At 37.5% G+C, this 11,878-nt stretch overlaps 1 protein-coding gene across 1 annotated transcript; it reads right to left on the minus strand.

Annotated features, from left to right (window-relative positions):
- Positions 1-6,203: 6,203 nt before the first annotated feature.
- On the minus strand, positions 6,204-7,321 carry LOC120413227 (uncharacterized). Its single transcript, XM_039573953.2, has 2 exons — positions 6,817-7,321; positions 6,204-6,762 (listed from the first exon to the last, which is right to left on the minus strand). Exons 1-2 carry the CDS (start codon positions 7,213-7,215, stop codon positions 6,280-6,282), a joined length of 882 nt encoding a protein of 293 aa, XP_039429887.1. The 5' UTR covers positions 7,216-7,321; the 3' UTR covers positions 6,204-6,279.
- Between the last annotated feature and the right edge of the window lie 4,557 nt (positions 7,322-11,878).

The following is an 11,878-nucleotide window of genomic DNA, read 5'->3' on the forward strand; positions in this document are numbered from 1 at the left end:
AGGACATTTTTGACGAACTGGCCACAATCCAAATTGGTCCGGGTTCCCCCGGGGATGTTCCGTTGAGCGGACATTGGCGGTACGTATGAATATGGGCAATATTGGTGTCAAACTTCACGATTTTCAAAATCACTTGTGAAAATTACGAAAAAGGACATTTTTAACGAACTGGTCACAATCCAAATTGGTCCGGATTCCCCCGGAGATGTTCCGTTGAGCGGACATTGGCGGCACCGTATGAATATGGGCAATATTGGTATCAAACTTCACGATTTTCAAAATCACATGTGAAAATTACGAAAAAGGACATATTTAACGAACTGGCCACAATCCAAATTGGTCCGGGTTTCCCCGGGGATGTTCCGTTGTGCGGACATTGGCGGCACCGTATGAATATGGGCAATATTGGTATCAAACTTCACGATTTTCAAAATCACATGTGAAAATTACGAAAAAGGACATATTTAACGAACTGGCCACAATCCAAATTGGTCCGGGTTTCCCCGGGGATGTTCCGTTGTGCGGACATTGGCGGCACCGTATGAATATGGGCAATATTGGTGTCAAACTTCACGATTTTCAAAATCACATGTGAAAATTACGAAAAAGGACATTTTTAACGAACTGGCCACAATCCAAATTGGTCCGGGTTCCCCCGGGGATGTTCCGTTGAGCGGACATTGGCGGCACGTATGAATATGGGCAATATTGGTGTCAAACTTCACGATTTTCAAAATCACTTGTGAAAATTACGAAAAAGGACATATTTAACGAACTGGCCACAATCCAAATTGGTCCGGGTTTCCCCGGGGATGTTCCGTTGTGCGGACATTGGCGGCACCGTATGAATATGGGCAATATTGGTATCAAACTTCACGATTTTCAAAATCACATGTGAAAATTACGAAAAAGGACATATTTAACGAACTGGCCACAATCCAAATTGGTCCGGGTTTCCCCGGGGATGTTCCGTTGTGCGGACATTGGCGGCACCGTATGAATATGGGCAATATTGGTATCAAACTTCACGATTTTCAAAATCACATGTGAAAATTACGAAAAAGGACATATTTAACGAACTGGCCACAATCCAAATTGGTCCGGGTTTCCCCGGGGATGTTCCGTTGTGCGGACATTGGCGGCACCGTATGAATATGGGCAATATTGGTGTCAAACTTCACGATTTTCAAAATCACATGTGAAAATTACGAAAATGGACATTTTTAACGAACTGGCCACAATCCAAATTGGTCCGGGTTCCCCCGGGGATGTTCCGTTGAGCGGACATTGGCGGCACGTATGAATATGGGCAATATTGGTGTCAAACTTCACGATTTTCAAAATCACTTGTGAAAATTACGAAAAAGGACATATTTAACGAACTGGCCACAATCCAAATTGGTCCGGGTTTCCCCGGGGATGTTCCGTTGTGCGGACATTGGCGGCACCGTATGAATATGGGCAATATTGGTGTCAAACTTCACGATTTTCAAAATCACATGTGAAAATTACGGAAAAGGACATTTTTAACGAACTGGCCACAATCCAAATTGGTCCGGGTTCCCCCGGGGATGTTCCGTTGAGCGGACATTGGCGGCACCGTATGAATATGGGCAATATTGGTGTCAAACTTGACGATTTTCAAAATCACTTGTGAAAATTACGAAAATGGACATTTTTAACGAACTGGTCACAATCCAAATTGGTCCGGGTTCCCCCGGAGATGTTCCGTTGAGCGGACATTGGCGGCACGTATGAATATGGGCAATATTGGTGTCAAACTTCACGATTTTCAAAATCACATGTGAAAATTACGAAAAAGGACATTTTCAACGAACTGGCCACAACCCGGATGGTTCCGGATTCCCTGGGGGATGTTCCGTTGGAAGGACATTGGCGACACCGATGAATATGGGCAATATTGGTATCAAAATTAACGATTTTCAATATCACATATGAAAATTCCGTAAATTTACATTTTAAACAGACTGGCCACAACCCGGATGGTTCCGGGTTCCCCTGACGATGTTCCGTTGAAGGGACATTGAAGGAATTTATTTTTTGAATTAATTTAAATTGTGGATTGTGGATCTTTTCAACTTCAATATTTGTTATTTATTTATTTGTGCCGATAAGGTCCCTTCAACGAAACAACGAATAAACTTTATATGTTCATTTTCGTAATTTCGATAGGTGATTTTGAAAACCGTGAAGATTGACACCAACATATACATATAACTTCCCAGGGGAACTCGGAACTACCTGGGTTGTGGCCAGTTCACTCAAAAAGTCAATTTTCGTTATTTTCACATGTGATTTTGAAAATTGTGAAGTTTGACACCAATATTGCCCATATTCATACGGTGCGGCCCAAGGTGCGGCCAATGGCCTTCCAACGGAACATTCTTCGGGGAACCTAGAACCATCCGCGTTGTGGCCAGTTCGTTGAAATATCAATTTTGGTAATTTTCACATGTGTTTTGAAAATCGTGAGTTTTGACACCAATATTGCCCATATTATACGGTGCCGCCAATGTCCCCTCAATGGAACATCCGATTCGGGTTGTGGCCAGTCCGTTTAAAATTTTCATTTTCGTAATTTTTATATGTGATATTGAAAATCGTGAATTTTGACACCAATATTGCCCATATTCATACGGTGCCGCCATTGTCCGCTCAACGGAACATCCCCGAGGGAACCCGGACCAATTCGGATTGTGGCCAGTCCACTCACAATGTCCCTTTTCGTGATTTCCATATGTGATTTTGAAAATCGTGAAATTTAACACCTATATTGCCCATATTCATCGTAGCCGCCAATGTCCCTCCAACGGAACATCTTCCGGGGAACCCGGAACCATCCGGGTTCCGGCCAGTCCGTTTAAAATGTCAGTTTTCGTAATTTTCATATGTGATTTTGAGAATCGAGAAGTTTGACACCAATATTGGCCATATTGATACGGTGCGGCCAATGTCCTTCCAACGGAACATCCCTTCGGGAAACCCGGAACCATTCGGGTTCCGGCCAGTCCGTTTAAAATGTCAGTTTTCGTAATTTTCACATTTGATTTTGAAAATTGTGAAGTTTGACACCAATATTGCCCATATTCATACGGTGCTGCCAATCTCCCTCCAACGGAACATTCCTCGGGGAACCCTGAACCATCCGGGTCCACTAAAAAAGTCCATTTTCATTATTTTCATATGTGATATTGCAAATCGTGAAATTTAACACCAATATTGCCCATATTCATAGGAGTCGCCAATGTCCCTCCAACGGAACATCCCCCGGGAAACCCGGAACCATCCAGGTTACTATCAATCCAGTTTTTTTTGGAAATAATTACTTTTGGCTTTGAAGATTTTGGCAAATTGGTCATGCCAATAAATTAAAACAAATTTTATTTCGAAACGTCAAAATAAGCTGATACTCACCCCCGGTGGGGTTGGCAGTGACTATTTTACCAACCCGTTTTATCAACGACCGGTGTGGGAAGGGTGACTAAACTAAAATAGTAGCGCTGTGGGTGAACAAAATAGTCACTAATTTATGTGCGCACCGGTGGAGATGCTCTTAGGATGAAATTTTGAAAAGCGTGTATGAGCTATTTGGATATTTTTCCTCGATTCTAGACTACTTGAAGCTTCAAAAATCATGGTTTTCATTAATTGATCATTTGAATATCATTATGTACAAGTTGATTAAGTTATGCATCAATTCGTGATAAAATCATCGTTTTAAAACATTTTTCTGAAAACTCCTGGTTTTCAACGAAATAAAATCCAAAAAATATTCTTTTGATTGCATTTTGTAGGTTTATAGATGTTCTAAACGGAAATGTCATGGATTTGCAGTTTATCTTAAGTTAAGTTTTTTTTTTCAAACTAGTGTAAGTTTACCATTTTATTGCGTTGCAACGTCACGAAAAAGGGATAGTTCGATGCCAACATTTCAAAAAGCATCATGTACACACCATCCTTTTTGAGAAAAACGCATTTAAATGTTGAGCATCCATTTTCAATTCCCATTTTAATATAAAAGCAAAATAAGATGTTCTAATGATAACAAACGATGAAAAACGTAGCTTTTATTGATACTTGATCATCCAAATTCAATAAAACATTATTTCCGTAATTTTATTTCAGAAAAACTAACATAACTTCTTTTGAAATCACCAACGTCTATATCACCCTGCTGTCATTGAGGGGGACGCTTTGTTATGATTCGTTTTTCTTCGCCGAATGTACATGGCGCTTTGTTCATGTTGCTTTTTTTCCGTCACGAGGTTTATGTAGTCTTTTGTTTGACAGGTTGACAGGGCTATATAAACAGGGACTGCTGATGGCAGAAATTTTGTTTATGTTACTTTATTTGAAATCATGATTAAACAGACTTTACTGAAGTAACTTTTGCTCATTTTTGGTGGAGAGGTAGCTTATTAGGAGTACTTTCAGAATATGCAATAACCCAGAAAGTGTCAAAATGTACATGATACCTTTTGAAATGTTACCGTCGAGTTGTTTATGCCAACAGAAAACTAAAAATTCAATCATTTTGATATTTCGGGTTCATTCTAATACAACGCAACGATTTTTTTTATCCCACACCCTTATGTAGGCCAAATTATAGTGAAATTCAATAAACAAAAAAATCACGTGATTCTATTGTTTTTTTAGAAACTTTTGTTACTTTGTTGTTGGACGAACCCTTGCCTAAATAAGTTGTATGTAACGTTTAGTTGTTCGCAATTAAAAATGTTATGTTGCGCAGCTAAACAGTTTTATTATTTCCTCAAATTTAATTTAAAAAGCACAAAAGTCAACAAAATAAGTTACGTTGTTTGCAGATCACCCCTTAGCCATCAACAAACGATATGGGCACTTTATTTATAAATTTCAGCCTTCCTGAAAACTTGAAGCTCCTTACCTCCCTTCTAAAACTTCCACGTGTTTTGTAAATTGCCCAAAACCATTAAAATATTAAGGGAGCGTTCTTGCATTACGTAACAAAACATTTTCCACCCCCTGGTAATACATTTCCGATACATTTTTTTTGTAAATCCTCGAATCCCCCCTTCTCCTTGATATCACGCCGTTACGTAATGCAAGGACGTCCCATTACATGGATAGAGAAGGGGAGAGTGGGGAGGGGGGGAGGGGGGGGGGGTGGTGTGCTGCGTGATAATGGAATAATACAAAAAAAAATTTGTTTGAAACTGCTTTGGAAAACTTCGTAAATCGTACTGCTACTTTGAAAGCGGTATAGGGGGAGGGGGGGAGGGGGTCTAACATGGGCGGGCCAGTCAATTCACATGTCCTTGTACTGTCTATTAATGTCTTATAATAAAATTTTAATCTACAATTATAAAACTAACAAAAACTATGATTTATTTTGAAACTAGAATTTCGTGACGTTGCAACGCAACGAAAAACCCTGTTTTCCAAAACAGAGCGTTGCAACGTCACGAAATGTATGTGGTCTTTAAAAATTGAGGTTTGATTTTTCCGAAAAACTAATAATTGCATTCGATTTGTTGGCCAATTTTACACTAAAAATGGAAGAAGAACTCCAAATTTGCCGTTTACCAGAGCAGAGTTAGTGGCGAAACATGAATTGGGTCAGGATTGAGAAAAAGGCACGCGTTGCAACGTCACGCTACATTTTCCTCTCAAAAATCGAATATTCGCTTAAAATAATGTTTCAACATTGTTTCTTATAGGACATCTAATGTACTTTCCGAATCTGTAATAACATATGTACCTTTTCAATGTATTTTTTGAGTTACAGCCGAAAAACTGAAAAAAGAAAAGTCAAAGCGTTGCAACGTCACGGCGGAATGTGTCTTATGCATTTTAGGTACCGTAATCAGGGGTGACATTGGGTCTGGGGGGTGAGATTGGATCATATAAATTTTAGCATTTTTGTAAGACAAACTCACCCCCAGACCCAATGTCACCCCTGATGACGGTATTTGAAGTTCACGTCGGTGTTTGAGAAACGCACATTTTGCTTGGAATTTTAAATCATTTCGATTTAGGACTGCTTGGATGTTGTGGAGTTTTAAGAAATCTTTTTGATATATTATCCGGAAACCATTAAAAGGTCTTGCATGTGGATTAATCAAGTTTTTCCTAAGAAAATCTTCTTTTTTTGTCAATGTTACATACTATTTATGTATTTAAAGAAATTATCAACCTCGTTTAAGTTCAGTCTTTTGAATACTTACTAAAACAAATGCAATGCTTCGAGCATTTTGTCCATTCGATCACAAAAAAAACTCACAGATTCCGTTCCGAAAGCGCCTTCCGCTGGCCCCCGGAACCATTACTCCGAACCACCGCCCGAGGGGTGACCGACGCCACATTCTTCGATGCCACCGGCACCACCCTCCCGGTATTCTCCTTCACCCCGCCAACGTTCCGCCGAGCATCACGGAAGAAGTTCCGCAGCATCTCCGTGGCCGGAACGATCGTTCCGAGCATCGAAATGCGCGCCCGACGAACCCCGACCGAGCTGGTCATGGTGCACGGTTTGCCGGCCACGTTGCCCCGGATCAGAAAGCGCCGGTTGATGGCATCGAGCGCGTCCCAATCGGGAACGTCCGGATCTTGGGCGCATTTTGAATTTGCTTCGTTTTGCTGCTGCTGTTCGAGAAGCAGAAGTTGCTCCTGCTCGCACATCCACTCGTCCTCGAGGAACTGCCATGCTTCCTCGTCGTCGGAATCGATTCCGTCGGGGATCATTTCCGGCGGGATCAGTTTCTAGAAATGAAAAGTGGCTTTAGCTTTGGCAAATTTTCTCTTTGATATTTCTACCTTTCGCTGTTGCTTTCTGTACATTTCCATTTCGACCCGGGCCAATTCCCGGTCCATTTCCTCCTCAAACTCGGAATCGTCCTCTTCGTCGGTGCTGAAATCGACGTAGTCCATTTCGTCATCCGTGGCCTCTTCCTCCTCCAGTTCCTCTTCCTCTTCCAACGCATCGAGCAGCATCATTTCCTCTTCCTCCGTGTCGTACATGTCCATGTCCATCGATTCCGATCCCGTCGACGTCGACCATTCGCCATCGTCGGACGAGGAACCGTAATCGTAGTCCAGATCGGACAGCGGATCCTCCGTCGAGGGCAACCGTTGCCGACGGATGGGACCGCACGTCCGGAATGCGGAAAAGTTCCGGGCCGGTTCGCTGTGGGGCCGTTTTCCGTTGCTGGCCATGGTTTGTTTGAAGAAATTTTATTTGCTTGCACTTTTAATCATCGAAAAATAATTTATTCTTTAAATTTACATAAAAACACGGCACTTTTTTAACGAAAACATTCGAAAGGTTGTCAAACCATAAAAAAAATTGACAACATAAAACAACAAAAACAGCTGATATTTGTATTGTTTTGGTTAAATATTTTAAAATGACACAAAACTTTAGACGTCAAGAAGATGTTTTAAAAAGCACGTATAAAAAAATCTGACATTGAAAAAAAAAAACCATTATTTTTTTTGTAAACATTTACAATTTTCCATAAATTTCCTAAAGAAATCTCGAATTTTCCAGAATTTTCCCACCCGCGCTCCTCTCATGAAAAGCGCGCGCACCGAAGCTTTCGCATAAAAACGGATGTAAACAAAATCCAGTGCTTTCTCGAGCTTTCCCAACTCCTTTCGCTCACTCGTCGTTGGCTAGGACGAGAGAAAGAGAGAGAGGGCTTGTTCAGGAGAGCGAAGGAGAAGACGGAAACAGACGCGCAGAAAATTCGCGAAACTTCTAGAACGTTCTAGAATGTTCTGGACGGCGTGAACCGATTCGGTTCGTGGTCGGCGATTCTCCTGCGGGACTCCGCAGAAGGGGAATTCGGTATCGGTCGGGAGGGTCGAAAAGCCATTTTGGGCGTTGATTGAATAGGGAAAATGGGGCTATTAACACACTCATATTTTGTGAAATTTTGTTTTGCATTTTGTTTTACACAGAGCAGATTTGTAAATTCTGTAAATTCTGTAAATTCCACGTAAATTCAGTAAATTCAGTAAATTCAGTAAATTCTTAAATTCTTAAATGCCTAAATCCTTAAATTCTTATTTTTGCCTTCCTCACCTTACTGAGGAAAGGCTATAAAATCACTCGATTAAAAATTATAAAGTTTAATTAAGTACTTCAAAAGTTATGCTGAAAAAACGATTTTGATTAAAGTTCGGAAGATTGTAAAAAGGGTGGTTTTTGTAAGAAACCCCGTCATATTATATATTTTCAGAAAGGTATTTGAAAGACCTTTCCAACGCGTCTAAGACATTGAAGATCTGACAACTCTATCAAAAGTTATAAGCACTTAAGTGTTATTTATGCACTTTTTGGAGGCCGGATCTCAGATATTTTGATGAAAACGTTGTCCGGATCTCTCATGCAACCTATCGTTGGATAGGTCATCAAAAGACCTGTCCAATGCGTCCAAGACATTGAAGATCTGACAACCCTATCAAAAGTTATAAGCACTTAAGTGTTATTTATGCACTTTTTGGAGGCCGGATCTCAGATATTTTGATGAAAACGTTGTCCGGATCTCTCATGCAACCTATCGTTGGATAGGTCATCAAAAGACCTGTCCAATGCGTCCAAGACATTGAAGATCTGACAACCCTATCAAAAGTTATAAGCACTTAAGTGTTATTTATGCACTTTTTGGAGGCCGGATCTCAGATATTTTGATGAAAACGTTGTCCGGATCTCTCATGCGACCTATAGTTGGATAGGTCATCAAAATACCTGTCCAATGCGTCCAAGACATTGAAGATCTGACAACCCTATCAAAAGTTATAAGCACTTAAGTGTTATTTATGCACTTTATGGAGGCCGGATCTCAGATATTTTGATGAAACCGTTGTCCGGATCTCTTATGCGACCTATCTTTGGATAGGTCATCAAAAGACCTTTCCAACATTGAAGATCTGACTAACCTATCATAAGTTGTAAGCACATAAGTGCCCTGCAATATGAAGATCTGACTACCCAATCTAGTGTTGTGAATAATGAGTCAAATTGATAAAACACTGAAAACCACCGCCCTTTTGTGACTATTTTGGATAGCATTCTTTAAATGTGAGGAAGGCACTAACCACCTAAAGGGGGATTAAGTCACGTTTTTTTAAATTGGTTCCTAAAATAAAGCTTAGATTGCTGACATTATTGTTTACAGCGTACGACCACAAAGAGTTTAAAATGGATTTTTTAAATCAATTTTGAAAAATTAACCTCGTGGTCCTCCTTGACAGAAAAGGTCCTACTTGACAGCTCGTTCCAAGGGGACCATAGTTGATCCATCGAAAAAATGTTGTCTTGTCAATTTTTTTGCATTAAAATAAAAAAAAAAGTTATCAGAAATGGTTTTTGATCGTGTTAGTTACCGTTGTACATAAAAATTGACATTGGTTACTCTTGGGGGGGAATGAGGATGCAATAGAAATGTAATGCCTTTAAACGAGCTTGCAAAAATAAACCATGTCTGAAACATTATTTGAAAGTATAGAACTGGTAAGAATATTTCAACTTTTAAAATAAGAATTCTTTGGGTTTCAAACTTAAATTGTTTTTTATAAAATAAAATGTTTTTTTTTACAATTTTTTTTTAGTTTTTGTTCTATTTTTAAGAGGTTGTACAAACTCTTCTTAAATTTAACAGTACTTTGAAAAATTTCATTGAAATTAAAAATTCTGTTGCTCAAATCATATTTTTTTTACTTTTTAAACGTTTCTTTCACAGCCAGAATAATTTAACTATATTTGAAACAAAGTTTTAACAATTTTAACTACATTGTGTAGTTTATTTCACAAACTGCATATTTATATGTTTTGCATGATTTTTGTTTTTTGTTGAAACTTCTGTCTTATGATAATCATTAAATCTTAAATTATGAATTTTATAAAAATGTGTTTCAAATTTAAAGTACGGTATGCTGATCGGAAGGAACGCGGTCAAGAAATGTTGCGTGTTCTTTTCGTGACCCCCCCAAGAAAAGTTGACAGTTCGGTATGAGCGCGATTGACGGTGTGCGCGCTTGAGGTTCTTTCGAGGAAAAAATAAAAAGATTAAAAATATTCAAAAGTTAAAATTAAATAGATTAAAAATTTTTATTCAAAATTTTTTAACAACAATTATAAACAAAATTAAGAAAAAACTATAATTAAAAAATTATGTAATTATGCAATAAGGAAATTAAAAAAATATGTAATTATGAAATAAGGAAATAAAAAAATTAGGAAATCAGGGAATTAGGAAATTTGGAAATTATGATATTAGCAAATTAGTAAAATAAAGAAAATAAGAAAATTAGGAAATTATGAAATAAGGAAACAAGGAAATTAAGAAATTAGGAAATTTGGAAATTAGGAAAAATTAGGAAACTAGGAAATTAGGAAGTAAGGAAGTTAGGAAATTAAATTAGGAAATTAGGATATTAGGAAGTGAGGAAGTTAGGAAGTTAGAAAATTGGGAAATTAGGATATCAGGAAACTAGGAAATTAGGAAGTTATAAGTTAGGAAATAAGGAAGTTAGGAAATCAGGAAATTAGGAAATTAGGAGTTTAGGAAGTTAAGAAATAAGGAAATATGGAAATTAGGAAATTAGGAAATAAGGAAATTAGGATATTCGGAAATTAGGATATTCGGAAACTAGGAAATTAGTAAATCAGGAAATTTGGAAATTATTAAATAAGGCTGGTACAAATTGGGTACTAAAGCCCTATGTAAATTTTTATGTACAATGGTAAAAAAACACGATTAAAAACCATTTCTGATCACTTTTTTTTTCATTTTAATGCAAAAAAAATTTGACAGGACAACATTTTTTCAATGGATCAACTATGGTCCCCTATCGCTGTAAACAATAATATCAGCAAATCTAAGCTTCATTTTAGGACCCAATTGGGTACAAATGTTTAATTTTTTTTTCTTGAATTCTTAAATTCTTAATTTCTTAAATTCTTAAATTCTGAAATTTTCATTCTAGATTTTTTTAAGTTTGAAAGAAATAGAGTTTTTGATTGTTATAATTTCGAGTTTTTCGTAAATTTGTAATTCGTATTTTGTATTTATATTTCCGATTTTTAAAACTTTTGAAATTTCAACTTGTACATTCGTTCCGAATTTTAACATTTTTGAGCTATTGAATTTATAAAAAAAAAATATTAAAATTATTATTCAATCCTGCACATTTTTAATTTCCAAATTTAAGATCTTTGTTGAATTTTTTTTACTATTTAAAAAAAATTTATTTGAAATTTCTGAAATGTTTGTTTTTTTTCATATTTTTAAATTTGTTGTTTGGTTGGATTTCAAAATTTCAGATTACTATTGTATTTTCAGTAAGAACATAGATATTTGTTTGATTATTGTCAAGTTTAATTTCACTCTGAATTACTTAATTTTGGTCCCGCGAGTGTGGATCAATCGGACAGCGCAGGGGACTCGTAATACAGAGTACTGGTTGGTACTAGCAATAAATAGTTGGTGACACGATGGCCGACATCTATAAAGACAACTTCTTTTTTTTACTCCATTTCGACCAAAAAACTAAATCTGTCCTTTTAATTTCAATATTCTGCATTTTGAGATTCGGCGGGAATTTTAAATATTATTATATCCAATACAAAATTATTTAAAACGTTTGTAATTATCAGTCGCAATCAAAAAGGAAAATTACAATTCTTTGATTTTTTCATTAAAACATATTACAAACAAGCACCGCGCGAAGAAACGTCAAACGCAATCTTTCCGTTTCTGTTACTTTTCAGCTGCGTACCGCTTAAGAAAAATCTTTTCGTGACCCTTTCCTTGACCGTTTCTTGGGCGTTTTTTTATATGGAGTTTTGCGTTCCTTCCGATCAGCATACCAG

Source organism: Culex pipiens, chromosome 3, assembly GCF_016801865.2.
Source record: "Culex pipiens pallens isolate TS chromosome 3, TS_CPP_V2, whole genome shotgun sequence".
NCBI lineage: Eukaryota > Metazoa > Arthropoda > Insecta > Diptera > Culicidae > Culex > Culex pipiens.